At 43.6% G+C, this 20,567-nt stretch overlaps 1 protein-coding gene across 4 annotated transcripts in view; it reads left to right on the forward strand.

Annotated features, from left to right (window-relative positions):
- LOC115116344 (collagen alpha-1(XVI) chain-like) overlaps nucleotides 1-20,567 on the forward strand; it is a 260,099-nt gene that overhangs the window by 140,744 nt on the left and 98,788 nt on the right. For 3 of the 4 annotated variants that reach the window (XM_065017921.1, XM_029644817.2, XM_029644820.2), the window contains exons 2-4: nucleotides 7,692-7,803; nucleotides 18,599-18,667; nucleotides 18,818-18,935. In XM_065017921.1, coding sequence (XP_064873993.1) covers nucleotides 7,731-7,803; nucleotides 18,599-18,667; nucleotides 18,818-18,935 — 260 coding nt within the window. In that variant the 5' untranslated portion in view covers nucleotides 7,692-7,730. The remainder of the gene's footprint in view (nucleotides 1-7,691; nucleotides 7,804-18,598; nucleotides 18,668-18,817; nucleotides 18,936-20,567) is intronic. The other variant, XM_029644818.2, reaches the window with a different exon arrangement.

The following is a 20,567-nucleotide window of genomic DNA, read 5'->3' on the forward strand; positions in this document are numbered from 1 at the left end:
CTGAAGCTTTTTATGTAAATCTATTAATTTTAGCACTCAGAATATTCTTTAAAAAACATAATTTTATGTGACATCGGGTGCTCCAGTCCGCCCACACTAGTCGCCCCTCAACTCCATCATAAATCGTGGAGTTGAGTTTAGTCGGCTACCAAGTGGGACTGTTGGCGCACGCAATATTCAATACACAGTAGCCTTACAATATGAGGGGAAAGCAAAACGGAATGTAGCTAATTGTGTAGTGGCAGCTTAATCCACGGATAGATTTGGTTGAAAAGTGAATGTGTAACTGCGCATAGGTCACAGCTGGCATTCTCGTGAAGTCTAGTTTCACATGGTGGTTGCCCTTGCTTTATGCCCAAGGGATAATAAAATATCTCTGCATTCAGAGACGTGTGATTTTAGCACGTGGATTTAAGGGACAATCACGTCTGAAATGTCAAAGTGGAAAGTTCTCATGCAACAGGTTGATCAAATTAAGATGTTACATTATTATGTTCACCAATCGCATATGGATAACCAATTCTATGCATCTCAACCAAAACGCTGAGCAAATCTTTACAGGGATGGAATGGATTTCTATAATGTCCACTATGCTTTTTCTACTGCCTTGAGGTACCTGATTATCTGTTGCTTCTAGAATGAACTCACATTGGAAACTTGCCTGATGTCAACATAAGAGCCTATATATTCATGACCCCATATTCCAACGTGGTCTCAGAGCATTTCGTATTATACTAACCTTATTATTCTGTACATAAATTATGTTACATTTTGTATGATATGTGTACATTTGTGGATGTCAATCATGCATTTCGTATGATATGCTATGAATGCAATGTGTACAATATGTTACGAATTGCAATTCATACAATATGTTATGAATTTGCAAAAATGTATGACATGTTACGTATTCCAATTTGTTGTGGCTAACATTAGCTAGGTGGCTAATGCTAACATTAGCTAGCTGGCTAACTTTAGCCCTAGGGTTAGTTCTTCAGGTCATGTTTAAGGTTAGGAGTTAGGTTAAAGGGTTAGGGGAAGGGTTAGCTAAAAGGGTTAAGTTTAGGGGAAGGGTTAGCTAACATGCTAAATAGTTGCAAAGTAGCTCAAAAGTAGTAAGTAGTTGCAAAGTTGCTAATTAGCTAAAATTATAAAGTTGTCCATGATGTGATTCGAACACACAACCTTTGGGTTGCTAGATGTTCGGGTTATATCCTTTAGTAACCTATTTTATGTAACCATACCAAACGTAACATGTCATACTAATTTGAGTGGCCCTGATTTATGTTTACTATGTTAAGTATAGTCTATGAGACCCGTGTGTATTATTCCCCTCCTGCATCGGTTGGCTGTAGTGCTTTGGCCTTTTCAAATAGCAACGGTTTAGTCGAGCCTCAAACCCTTCCCTTGAGGTTGAACAACGCAATGGAAAACATGTGTGAATGTGATGTCAACCAACATAAAAGAGTACTTTTTACACATGAGTTGAAAATTAGAGACAGACCATGAGTTCTAGCAAAAAATTTAGTTTATTCTGCAGGCCTAAAAGTGGAGCGATGACAGGCCCATGCGGTAGACTTCAGTTACAGCAACCATTTTTACACGCACACTTTGTCTACTTTTATTCCATTTCTTTGTAGCTTTACCCTTTTTCTCACCAATTGGTTGTTACAATCTTGTCCCATCGCTGCAACTCCCGAACAGACTCGGGAGAGGCGAAGGTTGAGAGCCATGCGTCCTCTTAAACACGACCCTGCCAAACCGCACTACGTCTTGACACACTGCTTGCTTATCCTGAAAGCCAGTCGCACCAATGTGTCAGAGGAAACACCATACAACTGGCGACCGTGTTAGCGTGCAAACACTCCCCTAACGCAGATAACGCTGGGCCAATTGTGTGCCAACACATGGGTCTCCCTGTCGCGGCTGGCTGTGACACGGCCCGGGATCAAACCCAGATCTGTAGTGACGGATCAAGCACTGAAATGCAATGCCTTTAGACCGCTGCTCCTCTCGGGAGGTCTAGAAATATGTTAAATGACCAGAAAATATCACGTGGCCCATTATATTAGGCTATGTGTATTACTGGGCTGTAGTTTGAAGAGAGCACAGTTCGAGAGACTTGCACTTTCTCTTGAGTTACATTATAATTATTCAGACGGAGACAAATATGAGTGATCAATATTTATTTCTTGACAGTGATGTAAACTATAACCTAATCTTATTTAGGAAGCACATTTTATTGGAAAGATAACTTCCCAGTGCCCATGCATAAGCTATAACCTAATCTATTTAATTGATACCACACACGCCTGATCTCGCTGGCTTAAATGGCTAATGAACTTGAAGCAGCAAGAATGATGAGATCGATACTTGCACTCGCTACGTTTTGCGTATAGTATACAGCCTACCTTTTAGGAGGATGATTAGCATATAGGATATAACCTACCTTTTAGGAGGATGATTGGCATATAGGATATAGCCTACCTTTTAGGAGGACGATTAGCAGGCAGAGACAAATAAATGGGTCATGAAAATTTATTGAAAATGAACACATGTTGGTCCCGCGCTACAGACGGCTATATCGGTCCGCTAATACAGGACTAGTAAAGGCCCAGTGCACTGCTTTTGTGAAGAAATTTGTTTTATATACTATCATTTTTTATTCAGATATTTCAGGGGGGGGGGGGGTTCCAGGACCATCAGCACCCCTACATCCCATGGCCTCCACTTCTTTCCATGATCAATATTTATTTACAGACACCGTAGCAAACTAATGTCTAATCACATTTTATTTCATTGCCTTGGAAAGATCACTGCCACGTGATTCTCAGCCAGTGCATAGGCAGCCTACTCTATTTCATTAAGACCACATATATAGGTACTAGGTGCACTTGATCTCACACACCTAACTAGGAGAGAAAAGGTAGGCTACTTAACTTGAAGCAGCGAATGCTGAGAGTGTGTGAATAATGCCATGTCCCTTTAATGCAATAGGCTAAAGCATACAAAGCAGAAAGATGACCAATTCCAAATCATTTGCTGGACATCAAAATGTTTTTTATCCCAAAGTTGACTGTCTGAACAACAATCCAACAGCAGTATGAAAAATGCCAACTGTGCTGCAATGATCTCTGGTGGGACCCGCAGACATGTCTATGTTTGTTAGACTATGCAAAAGGCTGCAAAATTCTCAAAACAATTGTTCCCAGTATCCTTGCATTTCAAAGTGCAATTTAAGACAGAATGTGATATTTACAGAGCATTTCCCTGACTCAATAGCTACTTGATAGAACTACTAAAGATGCACTGTCGAACCTTTGTATAATTTCAGTCAGTCGAAAGTACCTCTTGAGAGGCGAAAGTGGTCCCCGGATATTGTGTACTATGTCACATATGTGCAGAAATGTGCATCAAGTCATTGCTCTCTATCTCTCTCTCTCTCTCTGCTGTGCCCATTGAGCCGTTGGGACCGTCCTGCACCTTATTGGACAAAGGTGGGCAGGCTTTTGCTAGCAGTCAGTCTAATGACGAGGGCTGAAGCTCATTGGCTTAATCTCAAATTGCTAGGGCTGGCGCATGTGGGGGAAAATGTAGCGAAAATGGCGCTGCACAGTAATTCTGCTCATAGATTATGCATGTATGAACTGCACATTGACACATCCAGCCCAAAGCGGGAGGTTTAAAAAATACTTACGAGTCAAAGTACCGTTCAATCTTTTTAAACGGGAACTGTAACTGTAAGGCAATGTTCCTTCTGCTTTGGCTTCTCATTATGAACACTCATGATAACTACACTTTTTGAACGCAGCCCAGAGGAGATATAGTAATGACTTGTCACTGTTTATTAAATGAGTCATCCTTTGAATACTGTCTCCCTTTTAATTTGCTCCAATCTTGGCTTAACCTGGGTCAGTGAATATTTGGAGGGACTACTGTAGCCTCAGGACATACATTATATTTAGTTACTCTGTCTGCCTTCATTCCATGTCTCACGTTGCAACAGGTCTGAAACACATGAATGCTTGGCCTATTAATCACAGACTGGGTTGAATGAGTGTGTGTGTGTGTGTGTGTGTGTGTGTGTGTGTGTGTGTGTGTGTGTGTGTGTGTGTGTGTGTGTGTGTGTGTGTGTGTGTGTGTGTGTGTGGTCTTAGCCTTTAGGGGCCTGACCCTACAGAATGGATTTGAGGATAAGTCCTGTGATTGGGCTGTCACTCAGTGAGGTGGGCATGTGACCAAAGACCTTCCAAGAGGAGCTGCAGTTTACACACAGCAGCACACAGCACACTAATGTACTTTGTCACACACATCCTATACAAACAGTACAACATCATTATACCGCATCTGTATTGATGTTATTACACACAAATTATATATTGTAATATTATATCAAATGTTACTCAATGGTTAAGATTGACAATCACCGGTCATGTGTGTGTGGTGTGTCTGTCCGACAGTCTGTCTAAGTGTGTCTTAGGTGACTTTCAGAGCTGCCTTTTTCCCCTCCTGTTGTCCTGTGTTTCTTCCACAGACAGAGAGCCAGTCCCTCCTGAACAGCAAACACAGCCTTTATCTGTTATGGCCAGCTGTTAGAACATACTCTGAGAGAAGAAAGAAAGAGATCTGTGGATCTGTTGGGGCGGTAAACGAATTGGAGTGGGTCCAGGGTGTCTGGGAGGAAGGTGTTGATGTGAGCTAACTTGGGATGTGTTCATACTTTTTCATTTTTATGAGTAGATCTATCCTGAATAGGCTAACCCGTTGACATCAATGCTTTATGTCTGACAAAAGTTATGCAGGCGGTTGGACGGGTCTCAAGTTGGCCCTAAATGATCAGGAATAGACATATATTATGTTCTTTCATCGCCTTGCAGCTAGTTAGTTCTTCTCTGGAGGACTCAGACTCTTCTCCTAAATGACCCCACCTAGGGTTCTGGTCAAGACTAGTGCCCTGTATGGGGAACACTAGGGTGTCTTTTGAGATGTAGGTAGTCTAAATCGAGAAAGATTAGAATTCAAAACAGGGTCATACTATGACCCAGGGGTTGTGGGTAATTGCTTGTCCTGGATAGGTGGGTAAAGACTCCCAGTCTGTGTTTCTGTCTGTCTTCAGGGGTTTGCTGTACCTGGAAACATAGGAGTGGTATGTGTGTGTATGTGTGTGTAAGTAATCGTTACTGAGGCTGCCTGTGTCTGTGTCAGGGGACAAGCTACACTTTCACAATCATTATAACTGATCTACTCCAGCTGAGCCTAAAGGGCAATGTAGTTGACGTGTTAGAAAAGTCACAAGTGTGTGTGTGTGCGTTTGTGTGTGTGTGCTGTTGTCAGGCCACATGTGACCATCTGGCGCTGGTGGTTGGCTATAACGCTGTCGTGGCTCCAGTGAAATACTCCCCAGATGTACACTAAGTTGTTTGTGTGTTTTTGCCTTTGTGCATTTCTTCTGGGTCTGTTCTTTGTACTTTCATGCATGCGTGTATAGCGTTTGTTTATGCAGGTTTATTTTTATGAGTTGTGTGTGTGTGTGTGTGTGTGTGTGTGTGTGTGTGTGTGTGTGTGTGTGTGTGTCAGTATCCAGTCACAGCTGATCAGGTCCAGATGGACACTATAATGAGGATCATCAGACTACATTGAGTGACATATCTCCCATATGAATACTGGCCGTCAGTTAGCTAATTAATATACACATACTGTACCTTATCACCTTTTCAACCTCATCTTCAACACATCAGATCTTAGCTATTATGATAATCAGGACAGTTTTTTTCATATTCAGTATGTTTTTAGTTGTTCTGTTTTACCCTCTTTTTCTCCACAATTGTTTGTGATATCCAATTGCGATCCAATTTCAATCTTGTCTCATCGCTGCGACTCCCCAACGGGCTCGGGAGGCGAAGGTCGTGTCATGCGTCCTCTGAAACATAACCTGCCAAACCACGCTCAAGTGACGCCTGTAGTGACGCCTCAAGCACCGTGATGCAGTGCCTTAGACCGCTGCGCCACTCGGGAGGCCCCCAGGACAGTTTTCTATGAATATGGTAGCTAGTTTTGGCTCGATGTGGGATTCAAACCTGCAACACTGTTGGTTCAACGCCAATACAACTAGTTCCTGTGTGGCCGATTTGAAATGGCGAGACCAGGCTGGGGCGAGGAGAGGGACGTAAGCTATACTGTTACACCTGGAACACTGTTGGTTCAACGCCAATACAACTAGGTCCTGGAACACTGTTGGTTCTACACCAATACAACTAGGTCCTGGAACACTGTTGGTTCAACGCCAATACAACTAGGTCCTGGAACACTGTTGGTTCTACACCAATACAACTAGGTCCTGGAACACTGTTGGTTCAACGCCAATACAACTAGTTCCTGGAACACTGTTGGTTCTACACCAATACAACTAGGTCCTGTGTGGCCGATTTGAAATTGCGAGCCCAGGCTGGGGCGAGGAGAGGGACGTAAGCTATACTGTTACACCTGGAACACTGTTGGTTCAACGCCAATACAACTAGGTCCTGGAACACTGTTGGTTCTACACCAATACAACTAGGTCCTGGAACACTGTTGGTTCAACGCCAATACAACTAGGTCCTGGAACACTGTTGGTTCTACACCAATACAACTAGGTCCTGGAACACTGTTGGTTCTACACCAATACAACTAGGTCCTGGACCACTGTTGGTTCTACACCAATACAACTAGGTCCTGGAACACTGTTGGTTCTACACCAATACAACTAGGTCCTGGACCACTGTTGGTTCAATGCCAATACAACTAGTTCCTGGAACACTGTTGGTTCTACACCAATACAACTAGTTCCTGGAACACTGTTGGTTCTACACCAATACAACTAGTTCCTGGAACACTGTTGGTTCTACACCAATACAACTAGTTCCTGGAACACTGTTGGTTCTACACCAATACAACTAGTTCCTGGAACACTGTTGGTTCTACACCAATACAACTAGTTCCTGGAACACTGTTGGTTCTGGAACACTGTTGGTTCTACACCAATACAACTAGTTCCTGGAACACTGTTGGTTCTACACCAATACAACTAGTTCCTGGAACACTGTTGGTTCTACACCAATACAACCAGTTCCTGGAACACTGTTGGTTCTACAGCAATATAACTAGTTCCTGGAACACTGTTGGTTCTACACCAATACAACCAGTTCCTGGAACACTGTTGGTTCTACACCAATACAACTAGTTCCTGGAACACTGTTGGTTCTACACCAATACAACTAGTTCCTGGAACACTGTTGGTTCTACACCAATACAACCAGTTCCTGGAACACTGTTGGTTCTACACCAATACAACCAGCTGACTCAGTATTAGTTTCTCTATTACAACTAATGATTCATTTAAAGTTCAGAAATCCAAACCTATCAACACCAATACAACTAGTTCCCTGCAACACTGGTGGTTCAACACCAATACAACCAGCTGACTCAGTATTAGTTGAGTGTAAATGGTTGTGTAGTCTCTCTGTGTGTACTACCTGTTTCTTACAATGTGCTCTCATATCAAATACTGTCATTTTTTATGTTGACTCTCTCCCTCTCCACCTCCCTTTCCTCTATATCTCTCTCCATCTCCTCCTTCTCTCTCCCTCTTTCCAACCCCATATCCCTTCCTCCCCTTGTTTCTCTCTCTCTTCCTCTCCCTCCCTCTCTCCCAGGTAGCAGTCGTGGTGTGTGTGTATCCAGAGGAGTGCGTCATGAGGAATCTCCACTTCCTGGTTCTGCTCACCCTCAGCCTCTGGTCATGTGACCTGGGAGCATCATCCAAAGGTGAGTCTATTTTTATCCCCACGGTAAAATCTGGTATACGGTCAAATGTGATGTCCCAAGTCATTGCTTTTGCCAGAAATTGAATGTATGATCTACTTCACATGTCTGCTGCCTTCACTTCAGACTTTTACCTCCAATGGGTGGGTGGGTAGATGGGTGCAAGTGTGTGCGTGACCACGCCTGAGTATGTGTGATTAAGGAGATGGGTGCAAGTGTGTGCGTGACCACGCCTGAGTATGTGTGATTGAGGAGATGGGTGCAAGTGTGTGCGTGACCACGCCTGAGTATGTGTGATTGAGGAGATGGGTGCAAGTGTGTGCGTGACCACGCCTGAGTATGTGTGATTGAGGAGATGGGTGCAAGTGTGTGCGTGACCACGCCTGAGTATGTGTGATTGAGGTTGGTAGCTGTCTAGTCTAGCTGTGTTAGAAAGGCCATGTGTTTTCAGCATGTGGTACCCATTCATTACATGTGTGTGTGCGTGCGCGTCTGTGTATCTGTGTATCTGTATGCGTGTGTGTTTGTCTATGTCAGGAGCTGTCTTGACTCCGATGTGGTCTTGTTGTGTTTTTATGATCTGTCAGATTCCCTCTTCAGCATCTCTTCCCTCCATAATATTCCTCCTGGGGCAATACCTCCAGAACTTCTGCAGCTCAGAGGGGATAGGCTCCCGGGAGAGCCCAGCCAGAGTGCTTCATCTGGGGCTGAGCCAGTTTGCTGTTCCTCTGAGACCCTGGTGGTGGGTGGAAGGAAACACTTTGAAATAAGTGAAGTGTTTGAATAGCCAATCAGCTCCCTGCTCTCCCTCTGTCCCGTCTCAAACTCCAGAAGTGGCTAGTAATGTGCTAACATCAGCGGGAGGTTGAGACAGAATATAGAAGCAGATGTTCCAGTTTTCAACTCAGAACTTTATTGGTGGAAAATGTGTGTGTGTGTGTGTGGTGGTGTGTGTGGTGGTGGTGGTGGGGGATTCCTGTGGGGGGGGTCCTGTGTATTCGTGTGTGTGTATAGTGAGGATGTTGAGAGTGGAAAAACAGTCTTTAAGGGAAACATTTGTGACCTCATCTTTAAGTAAATGTAAATGTAAGTATGGCTAAGTGTTAGTAGTGAGTTTCAGGTCTAAAGTGATACATGTTTCCACTCCTCCCCTCATTTATCTCTGGAAAAAACAACCTGGATTTATCTTCTTTCTTTCTTTCTTTCTTTCTTTCTTTCTTTCTTTCTTTCTTTATTTCTTTCTTTCTTTCTTTCTCTCTCTTCACTTGCTTTCCCTCTCTCTTATCGCTCTTTCCTCCCATTTTTCATGTTCTCTCCCTCTATATATCAGTGTCTCTCTACTCTTTCCTTTTCTCATCTCTCTCTTCCTCTTTCTCATTCTCCCTAGCCCTTGTACTACATCTAATTGTCTTTCTATCACATCATTACCTACATTACCCAGTGTGCCCTTCTCCACCTACAATGCACTCTCTTAAGTGGTTCCAGCAGTGCTACTGGCAGAACCAATCTTCTCCTTGATCCCACTGATCCCCTATCAAGAGTGTGTGTGTGTGTGTGTGTGTGTGTGTGTGTGTGTGTGTGTGTGTGTGTGTGTGTGTGTGTGTGTGTGTGTGTGTGTGTGTGTGTGTGTGTGTGTGTGGCATTCCACTGTAATTGGTCTGGGCTGTAGATCAGTGTGTGTTTACACGTATATGCATAAACACACACAAACACACACACACTGATCTACAGCCCAGACCAATTACAGTGGAATGCCACTTTATAAGACAATTCCCATAATCCTCTTCTGCTTCTTCCTCCATCTTCCCGTTGCTCCGAGCACCCTTCTGACCCTGTCCCTAATAAAACCATGCTGCCAAGCTCTAGAGAACAGTGAACATAAACAGAAAAGCCTGCAAATGGAGCACAGCCACAACAATGACTGCTGCAGTGCAGACTGTGAGACAGACAGACAGACAGACAGACAGACAGACAGACAGACAGACAGACAGACAGACAGACAGACAGACAGACAGACAGACAGACAGACAGACAGACAGACAGACAGACAGACAGACACAGACAGACAGGGTCCATGAGGTTTGGAACGGTTGGAGGATCTAGAGTTCTAACGGTATGGGGGGGTGTTACATAGTCCTTTCGTTGCCTGCAACATTCTGGTAACTTTTCCAAAAATGCCCAGGCTTTCCAGAAACCCTGGTTGGAGGGTTCTGGACTTCTTGCTTATTCTCTCCTATCATCCTCCCTTCTCCTCCTCTCTCTCCCTCCCTCTCTTCCTCATCCTTCTCTTATTTCTCTCTCTCCTATCATCCTCCATTCTCCTCTCTCTCCCTCATCCCTCTCTTCTTCCTCTCTCTCCTATCATCCTCCCTTCTCCTCTCTCTCCCTCATCCCTCTCTTCTTCCTCTCTCTCCTATCATCCTCCCTTCTCCTCTCTCTCCATCCCTCACTTCCTCATCCTTCTCTTATTTCTCTCTCTCCTATCATTCTCCCTTCTCCTCCTCTCTCTCCTCATCCCTCTCTTCTTCCTCTCTCTCCTATCATCCTCCCTTCTCCTCTCTCTCCCTCCCTCATTTCTTCTCTCCTATCATCCTCCCTTCTCCTCCTCTCTCTCCCTCCCTCTCTTCCTCATCCTCTCTTCTTCCTCTCTCTCCTATCATCCTCCCTTCTCCTCCTCTCTCTCCCTCCCTCTCTTCCTCATCCCTCTCTTATTTGTCTCTCTCCTATCATTCTCCCTTCTCCTCTTCGCTTTCCCTCCCTCTCTTCCTCCTCCCGCTCTTCTTCCTCTCTCTTATCCTCCCCCTTTCTTCCTCCTCCCTCTCTTCCTCCTCCCTCTGTTCCTCCTCTCTCTCCTATCATCCTCCCTTCCGTCCCTCTTCCCCTCTCTTCCCATTCATCATCCCACTATCCTTCCTCCATCTTCCCCTTATCCCTTTCTCTCCCCTCCCTCTTCATCCCCTCTCCCCCTTCTTTCTCATCACTCTGTGACTCCCTCCCCACCCTCTTCCCGGTCTTGATGTTTTTTTTTACTCTGACAGGTCTTCATCTTAATTCTGCATCTAAGTGCCTGTATAAAAATCATAAGGGGGTAGGAGGGGGTAGGATAGGGGTGTAGAGTGAGGGGATATGCTGAGAAGAAAGCACTTTTTAAGGAGGGAGTGAAGTGTCTCTTGACTTCAAACAGCCCATGTTGAGTGGCAATAAAAGATGAAGTCTGTGTGTTCCTGGGAACTTTTTGAAAGGCAGTTTTTGTTCTTTGTGAGAGAGCTTGCTGAGTATGCAGGGGGGGTAAGGGGTTAGAGGGGGAGGTAGGGAGGAGAGACTACCTCATGGGGTGTTTCTGATGTGTTGAGGAACTGATTAGAGAGCTGCTGCTATACGTTCTCCTCTACACTCCAACTTCACCTTGATACTCTCTACAGTCAGCATTGACAGTTGGAACCTGCCATTATCCTTTGTTTTGTGTAAGTTAACTATACAAATATATTATATATACGTATTTCATCCTAATGCATCTGGATATAGGCCTGTGTCTGTGTATCAGGGCCATATTCATTCGGGTTAGGATCATATTCATTCGGGTTAGGATTACGTTCATATTCATTAGGGTTGGGATTAGAGTCATATTCATTAAGGTTAGGATTATAGTTTTAGTCATTAGTGTTATATTCATTAGGGTTAGGGTTAGGGTCATATTTATTAGGGTTAGGGTCATATTCATTAGGGTTAGGGTCATATTTATTAGGGTTAGGGTTAGGGTTATATTCATTAGGGTTAGGCTCATATTCATTAGGGTTAGGTTTAGGGTCATATTCATTAGGTTTAGGATTAGGGTCATATTCATTAGGGTTAGGGTCATATTCATTAGGGTTAGGGTCATATTCATTAGGTTTAGAGTCATTTATTAGGTTTAGAGTTATGGTCATATTCATGAGGTTTAGGGTCATATTTATTAGGGTTAGGGTCATATTCATTAGGGTTAGGGTTATATTCATTAGGGTTAGGGTCATATTCATTAGGGTTTGGGTCATATTCATTAGGGTTAGGGTCATATTCATTATGGTTAGTATAACAAATCTCTTCGTCGTCTGAGGAGGAGTAGGAAGGATCGGAGGGTCATAATATAGTATAAGCAAATCTCTTCGTGAGGAAGTGTCCATGTTAATTTATTAGACTGAACACACGAAACAAAATAACAAAGTGAAAGGAAGAAACAAAACAGTTCTGTCAGGTGAATACACAAAACAGACAACAACTACCCACAAATCATAGTGGGAACACAGGCTACCTAAGTATGGTTCTCAATCAGAGACAACGATTGACAGCTGCCTCTGATTGGGAACCATACCAGGCCAAAAGTAGATCTAGAACAAAAACATTGAATACCCACCCCAACTCACGCCCTGACCAAACTAAAACAGAGACATAAAAAAAGGAACTAAGGTCAGGACGTGACAGTTAGGGTCATATTCATTACGGTTATGGTCATATTCATTAGGGTTAGGTTTAGGGTTATGGTCATAATCATTATAAGAGCGTCTGCTAAATGACTTAAATGTAAATGTAATTAGGGTTAGGTTTAGGGTCATATTCATTAGGGTTAGGTTAGGGTTATGGTCATATTCATTAGGGTTAGGTTAGGGTTATGGTCATAATCATTAGGGTTAGGTTTAGGGTCATATTCATTAGGGTTAGGTTAGGGTTATGGTCATATTCATTAGGGTTAGGTTAGGGTTATGGTCATAATCATTAGGGTTAGGTTTAGGGTCATATTCATTAGGGTTAGGTTAGGGTTATGTTCATATTCATTAGGGTTAGGTTAGGGTTATGGTCATATTCATTAGGGTTAGGTTAGGGTTATGGTCATATTCATTAGGGTTAGGTTAGGGTTATGGTCATATTCATTAGGGTTAGGTTAGGGTTATGGTCATATTCATTAGGGTTAGGTTAGGGTTATGGTCATATTCATTAGGGTTAGGTTAGGGTTATGGTCATATTCATTAGGGTTAGGTTAGGGTTATGGTCATATTCATTAGGGTTAGGTTAGGGTTATGGTCATATTCATTAGGGTTAGGTTAGGGTTATGGTCATATTCATTAGGGTTAGGTTAGGGTTAGGTCATATTCATTAGGGTTAGGTTAGGGTTACCATATTCATTAGGGTTAGGTTAGGGTTATGGTCATATTCATTAGGGTTAGGTTAGGGTTATGGTCATATTCATTAGGCTTAGGGCTAAAATAGAAGTCAGTTGTATTTGTGATGCAGATGCGTTGCTAAGGGCTAAAATAGAAGTCAGTTGTATTTGTGATGCAGATCGCACTGCAAGTCCTGCCTCTCCCATCTCCTTATAGAAGCAGGAACCCACGTGTCATCTCGTCATTGGTTATATCCATGTGGGTGCCTGAAAGACGAACGAGGTCGGTGGCGGTAGTAATGCACCTAATTTATGAAAGTTGCCAATCGCAATATGAAATCCAGAGAAGAAAAAGCCTGGAAGGAAAAGAGATGACTAGAAACGATTCGGTTGACCGTTTTATGTGTACATTATTTGGCGGAGTAGAGGACCTTGTGCATATTTTTTTTAAATATTTTTTTCCTATGATGTTCCCTAATAAGAATGACCTTGATGAACCTGAATCTGATTAATCTCTAGTTTCATTCATTCCTATAGAGTACCGCAGTATTGGTCACAATACCCATAACACCTAGCGGTCAAACAGGGAAATTGTTCCAATAATTTTCCCACCAGTAATTTTTCCCATAGGGGATTTTAGGAACATTGTTTTGTTTTAGGCTTACGTTTCTATTACCATGTTAATATCTCTAGGACAAGGTGACTTTTATCAATATATTCACCTGTGTTAACCCCCCAAAATGAAATTATAATTAGCTGCTTATGTGGCTATCAGAAAGAACTACAAATTCCATGATTATCTGGACGAGACTTCAGAATCAAGGCAAAGGTAAGAATCTCTGGACTAACTATCTAATGTTAGCTAAATGTAGTAATGAATAAATTAGCTACATTAGCTACATTCTTTAATGGGCAATTCTGTGAACTGACTTGTGCAAGTTTTAAATTGACACAATACCTGTTAGCAAAGGTGTCAGCTAGAGATGGCGTGCAGGAGCTTGCAGGGATTTGTAGTCTTGCATGCTGTCTAATTTGACGCTAATTATAATTTTAGAATCTGAGAGTAAATAGAACCAAATATATTGAAAAAAAGTCACCTTGTCTGAGAGAGACTTACATGGTTATCAAAATGTCATGCCAGGATAAGCCTACATGAAACAAACCCCTTCACTTTGGGAAAAATGGTTGGAACCATTTCATTTTTTGACCGCTAGGTTTTATGGGTATTATGACACCTCCACTATGGGGCTCTATTGGGTTGACATATTCATTCTAATAAATAGTAGGTTCATGAGTTAACTCATTTCAATTGGCCCAGCTACTGATCAATAATGTGAACAAATAGAATGATAGAAGTTAAAAGCTCTTGATTTAGCCTCTTAGTCTGCTTCTCTTTCCTGTGTGAGAATATAACTCAGACCCTCAGGCTAGAAACTCACTCTCACTCTGTCACACGCACACACACACACACGCACACACGAGCACACGCGCACACACACACACACACACACACACACACACACACACACACACACACACACACACAGAGAGCACTCTATCTGTGTGTTACTCTTCCCAATCTAATTGGATCCAGTCACTCTGTTTTACTCCAGCACTAAATTGGTTTCAATTTAACAACCTGGCCAACAGTCTCAACCCTGAAGTGGAGCAGTTTGTGTGTGTATGTGTGTGTGTTTGGTTTTATTATCCTTGTGAGGACCAGAAGTCATCACAAGGAGGGTAAAATGAGGACAATTCGGACAAGTGGGGACATTTTGCAGGGACCAACAATGAAAAAGGCTATTTTAGGTTTAGGTGTTCAAATCAAATCAAATGTTATTGGTCCCATACACATGGTTAGCAGATGTTAATGCGAGTGCAGCGAAATGCTTGTGCTTCTAGTTCCGACCGTGCAGTAATATCTAACAAGTAATCTAACAATTTCACAACAACTACCTTATGCACACAAGTGTAAAGGAATGAATACGAATATGTACATATAAATTTATGGATGAGTGATGGCCGTGCGGCATAGGCAAGATGCAGTAGATGGTATAGAGTACAGTATATACATATGAGATGAGTAATGTAGGGTATGTAAACACAGAAAGTGGCATTGTTTAAAGTGACTAGTGATACATGTATTACATCCAATTATTAATAAAGTGGCTAGAGATTTCAGTCAGTATGTTGGCAGCAGCCACTCAATGTTAGTGATGGCTGTTTAACAGTCTGATGGCCTTGAGATAGAAGCTGTTTTTCAGTCTCTCGGTCCCTGCTTTGATGCACCTGTACTGACCTTGCCTTCTGGATGATAGCGGGGTGAACAGGCAGTGGCTCGGGTGGTTGTTGTCCTTGATGATCTTTTTGGCCTCCCTGTTACATCAGGTGGTGTAGATGTCCTGGAGGGCAGGTAGTTTGCCCCCGGAGAGCCTTACAGTTGTGGGTGGAGCAGTTGCCGTACCAGGCGGTGATACAGCCCGAAAGGATGCTCTTGATTGTGCATCTGTAAAAGTTAGCTGGTGTTTTCGGGAACAAGCCAAATTTATTCAGCCTCCTGAGGTTGAAGATGCGCTGTTGGGCCTTCTTCACCACGCTGTCTGTGTGGGTGGACCATTTCAGTTTTTCCGTGATGTGTTTGCCAAGGAACTTAACATTTTCCACCTTCCCCACTACTGTCCCGTCGATGTGGATAGGGGGTGCTCCCTCTGCTGTTTCCATCTCCTTTGTTGTGTTGACATTGAGTGTGAGGTTATTTTCCTGACACCACACTCCGAGGGCCCTCACCTCCTCCCTGTAGGCCATCTCATCATTGTTGGTAATCAAGCCTTCAAGCCTACCACTGCAGTGTCATCTGCAAACTTGATTACCGAGTTGGAGGCGGGCATGGCCACGCAGTCATGGGTGAACAGGGAGTACAGGAGAGGGCTGAGAACACACCCTTGTGGGGCCCCATTGTTGACGATCAGGGTGTCAGGTAGGGTGGAGGTGATATGGTCCTTGACTAGTCTCTCAAAGCACTTCATGATGACGGAAGTGAGTGCTACGGGGCGATAGTCATTTAGCTCCGTTACCTTAGCTTTCTTTCGAACAGGAACAATGGTGGCCATCTTAAAGCATGTGGGGACAGCAGACTGGGATAAGGATTGATTGAATATGTCCGTAAACACACCAGCCAGCTGGTCTGCGCATGCTCTGAGAACACGGCTAGAGACGCCGTCTGGGCCAGCAGCCTTGCGAGGGTAATCACGTTTAAATGTTTTACTCACATTGGCTGCGGTGAAGGAGAGCCCGCAGGTTTTGGTAGCGGGCCGTGTCAGTGGCACTGTATTGTCCTCAAAGCGAGCAAAGAAGTTGTTTAGTTTGTTTGGGAGGAAGACGTCGGTGTCTGCGACGGGGCGTGTTTTCTTTTTGTAATCCGTGATTGTCTGTAGACCCTGCCACATACCTCTCGTGTCTGAGCTGTTGAATTGCGACTCCACTTTGTCTCTATTACGACGCATAGCTGTTTGTATTCGGTCATGTTTCCGGTCACCTTGCCATGATTAAAAGCAGTGGTTCGTACTTTCAATTTTGCGCTAATGCTGCCATCAATCCACGGTTTCTGGTTGGGGAAGGTTTTAATAGTCACTGTGGGTACAACATCACCGATGCACTTGCTAATAAACTCGCTCACCAAATCAGCGTATACATCAATGTTGTTGTCTGAGGCTATCTTTTAGGTTTAGGGTTACTATTAAGTTTAGGGAAGGGTTTAGTGTTGGGGTTTGGGGTTAGGGTTAGATGTAAGGTGTTAAGGTTAGGGGTTAGGTTAAGGGTAATGGTTAGATTTTAGGGTTAGGTGTTAGGGAAAATAGGATTTTGAATGGGAATCAATTGTTTGGTACCCACAATGATACTAAAAGAAACATCTGCACTGCACACCAGGGTCATGGACTTAGTAATACTGCTTGTGTGTCTTCCTAGTTGCAGTGTGTGTGTGTGTGTGTGTGTGTGTGTGTGTGTGTGTGTGTGTGTGTGTGTGTGTGTGTGTGTGTGTGTCAGTGTGGATTTATTGGACAATCTCCAGACTTGTACAATCCTTTAGGTTTTATAGTTCGAACACACTGGTAGGACTGGAGACAGTGGAGGTCACCAGCCCTGGTCACCGGAGAGCTAGGAAAACAGCCCATTCCATCAATAATCTCATCAAGACCTTGATTAGTAGAATTAGGTATGTTAGAGTTGGTGACCATTCATTAATGTTCCTCTCAGAATCATTCTAGGGTGTCTGTCCCAAATGGCCCACTATTCCTCATATAGTCCACAACTTTTGACCGGGACCCATGTACAGATAGTGGACTATATGGAATAGGGTGCCATTTGGGACAGACCCCAGGAACAAAGTGGGTCACACCTGAACCAGAACATGTTACTATATTACTGAACCCCTACCTGACCCTGAACATGTTACTATGTTACTGAACCCCTGCCTGACCCTGAACATGTTACTATGTTACTGAAACCCTACCTGAGAACATGATATATCCATCAATTGTTGTGAATGTGTGACACTTGCCTCTGACCCTGAACTTACCCCATCTCTCTCTGAACCCCTACCTGACCCTGAACATGTTACTATGTTACTGAACCCCTACCTGACCCTGAACATGTTACTATGTTACTGAACCCCTACCTGACCCTGAACATGTTACTATGTTACTGAACCCCATCTGAACAGATTCTGAGGATATATCCATCAATTGTGTGAATGTGTGACTGCTACCTGACCCCTTCTCCTTTACCCCATCTTTCTCTATCTCAGGGTTTATTAATGATCTGTCTTTCTCTATCTCAGGGTTTATTAATGATCTGTTTCACCACTCCTCCTTACACCTCTCTCTCTCTCTCTCTCTATCTCGCTCTCCTTCTCCTTTACCCCATCTCTCTCTCTCCTCTCTCCTCTCTCTCTCTCTCTCTCTCTCCTTCTCCTTTACCCCATCTCTCTCTATCTCTCTCTCCTGTTTCTCCTTCGCTCTCCTTCTCCTTTACCCCATCTCTCTCTCTCCTCTCTCCTTTACCCCATCTTTCTCTATCTCAGGGTTTATTAGTGATCTGTTTCACCACCCTCCTTACCCCATCTTTCTCTATCTCTTTGTTTCTCTCTACACCTCTCTCTCTCTCTCTCTCTCTCTCTCTCTCTCTCTCTCTCTCTCTCTCTCTCTCTCTCTCTCTCTCTCTCTCTCTCTCTCTCTCTCTCTCTCTCTCTCTCTCTCTCTCTCTCTCTCTCTCTCTCTCTCTCTCTCTCTCTCACATAGGGGAGGACGGCTCATAATAATGGCTGGAACGGAGTCAATGGAATGGCACCAAACACATGGTTTCCATTCCACCTATTCCGCTCTTACCTTTACCATGAGCCTGTTCTTTCCAATGAAGGTGCCACCAGCCTCCTGTAGTTGATCCACTGACAGATTTTGTGTGTGCTCCACAGTATGACCTCAGGCTGACCTGTACATGGGGGGTGTTTTATATACAGTAGCAAAGGACAGTGTCTGTCTTAATCACCATATCTATTTATTTTACTCTGACGTTACTGTGTGTCCTTTGTCTGAATTTCACACAACATGTATTTTGTCTTGTCCATCTCTCCTTCTTACTCTCCTCTCTCTCATTCTCTCTCTCCAGAAGTACAATGCCCTTCCCAACAGGTAGATGACTGGAAGTTCCCTCAGACGGCCAGACACAACATCACAGGTAAATGATACACGCACGCACAAACACATGCACACACACACAAAACAGTTAGTACCATCTTGTTTATCCTGTCTGATCTACTGTGGCTCCTCTCTGTGATTGATTACTCTGCCTGGCCTGAGGATTAATGTGGTGATGGATTTGATGCAGGTTTCAATCTGGTGCGGCGCTTCTCCCTGCTCAAGACAGCAGCGGTCAGGAAGATCCGTAACCCCCGAGGACCCGTTATCCTCCGACTGGGCAAGACAGCACTCATCCACCCCACAGAGTATGTCCTCCTCCCTCCCTCCATCACTACTAACTCTCTTTCTTTGTCTGTCTGTCACCCTCTGTCTCCCTCTCTCCTTCTGTCTTTTTAAATGTTATCACTGCTGCTAGCTCTCTCTTTATATCTCTATCTGACTCTCTCTCCCTCTGCCTCTTTCTCTCTCTCTCTCTATTTTCCCATCTCATCGGCCCCACACAGTAGATCCTCTATCACTACTACATCTCTCTCTCTCCCCATCTCATCGGCCCCACAAAGTAGGTCCTCTATCACTACTATATCTCTCTCCCTCTCTCACACACACACTCTCTCTCTCTCTCTCTCACACACACACACACTCTCTCTCTCACACACACACTCTCTCTCACTCTCATATACATTTACGTAATTTAGCAGACACTCTTATCCAGAGCGGCTCAAAGTAGGGATTCATACATTTTCATGCTTTTTTTCATACTGGTCCCCCGTGGGAATCGAACCCACAACCCTGCCGTTGCAAGCTCCAACTGAGCGCTCTACACCCCCCTCTCTCTCTGCTCTCTCTCTCTCTCTCTCTCTCTCTCTCTGAGCACTCTACACCCCTCTCTCTCTCTCTCTGAGCACTCTACACCCCCTCTCTCTCTCCCTCTCTCTGACTTTGATAATTAGCAGATATCGGCCTAATTCTGCTCTGCATGCGTTATTTGGTGTTCTACGTTGTACACGGAGGATTTTGCATGCAGAATCTCAATTTGTTGTTTGTCCCATTTTGTGAATTCTTGGTTGGTGAGCGGATCGTAGACCTCACAATGGGTTCTATAACCGATTCAAGTATTTTTAGCCAGATCCTAATTTGTATGTCAAATTATATGTTCCTTTTAATGGCAAACACATGCACACACACACAAAACAGTTAGTACCATCTTCGGTCACCACTTGTCTCTCAGATCGTTCAAAGCTTTTGAAAGTTACCTGTGGCGCTGATGTTTAGGCTGAGGTATGTATCATTTTTTGTGTGCTCTAGGGCAACGGTGTCTAGATGGAATTTGTTTTTGAGGTCCTGGCAACTGGACCTTTTTTGGAAAATCATTATTTTTGTCTTACTGCGATTTACTGTCAGGGCACAATCTGTGAAGAATATCTAGGTGCTGCTGTAGGTCCTCCTTGGTTGGTGACAGAAGCACCAGATCATCAGCAAACAGTAGACATTTGACTTCAGATTCTACTAGGGTGAGGCTGGGATTTGCAGTCTGTTCTAGTGCCCTCGCCAATTCGTTGATATGTACTTTGAAGAGGGTGGGGCTTAAATTGCATCCCTGTCTCACCCCACGGCCCTGTGGAATGAAATGTGTGTTTTTTGCCAAATTTAACCATACACCTTTTGTTTGTGTACATGGATTTGATCATTTCATGTTTTTTTTCCAAACACCGCTTTCCATCAATTTGTAGAACAGAAATTCATGCCATATTGAGTCAAAAACTTTTTTGAAGACAACAAAGCTTGAGAAGACATTGCCTTTGTTTTGGTTTATTTGTTTGTTAATTAGTGTGCAGGGTGAATATGTGGTCTGTCGCACGGTACTTTGGCTAAAAAGCCAATTAGAAATTTGCTCAGTACATTGTTTAGACTGAGGAAATGTACGAGTCTGATTTTCC

The sequence above is a fragment of the Oncorhynchus nerka genome, linkage group LG4, assembly GCF_034236695.1.
Source record: "Oncorhynchus nerka isolate Pitt River linkage group LG4, Oner_Uvic_2.0, whole genome shotgun sequence".
NCBI lineage: Eukaryota > Metazoa > Chordata > Actinopteri > Salmoniformes > Salmonidae > Oncorhynchus > Oncorhynchus nerka.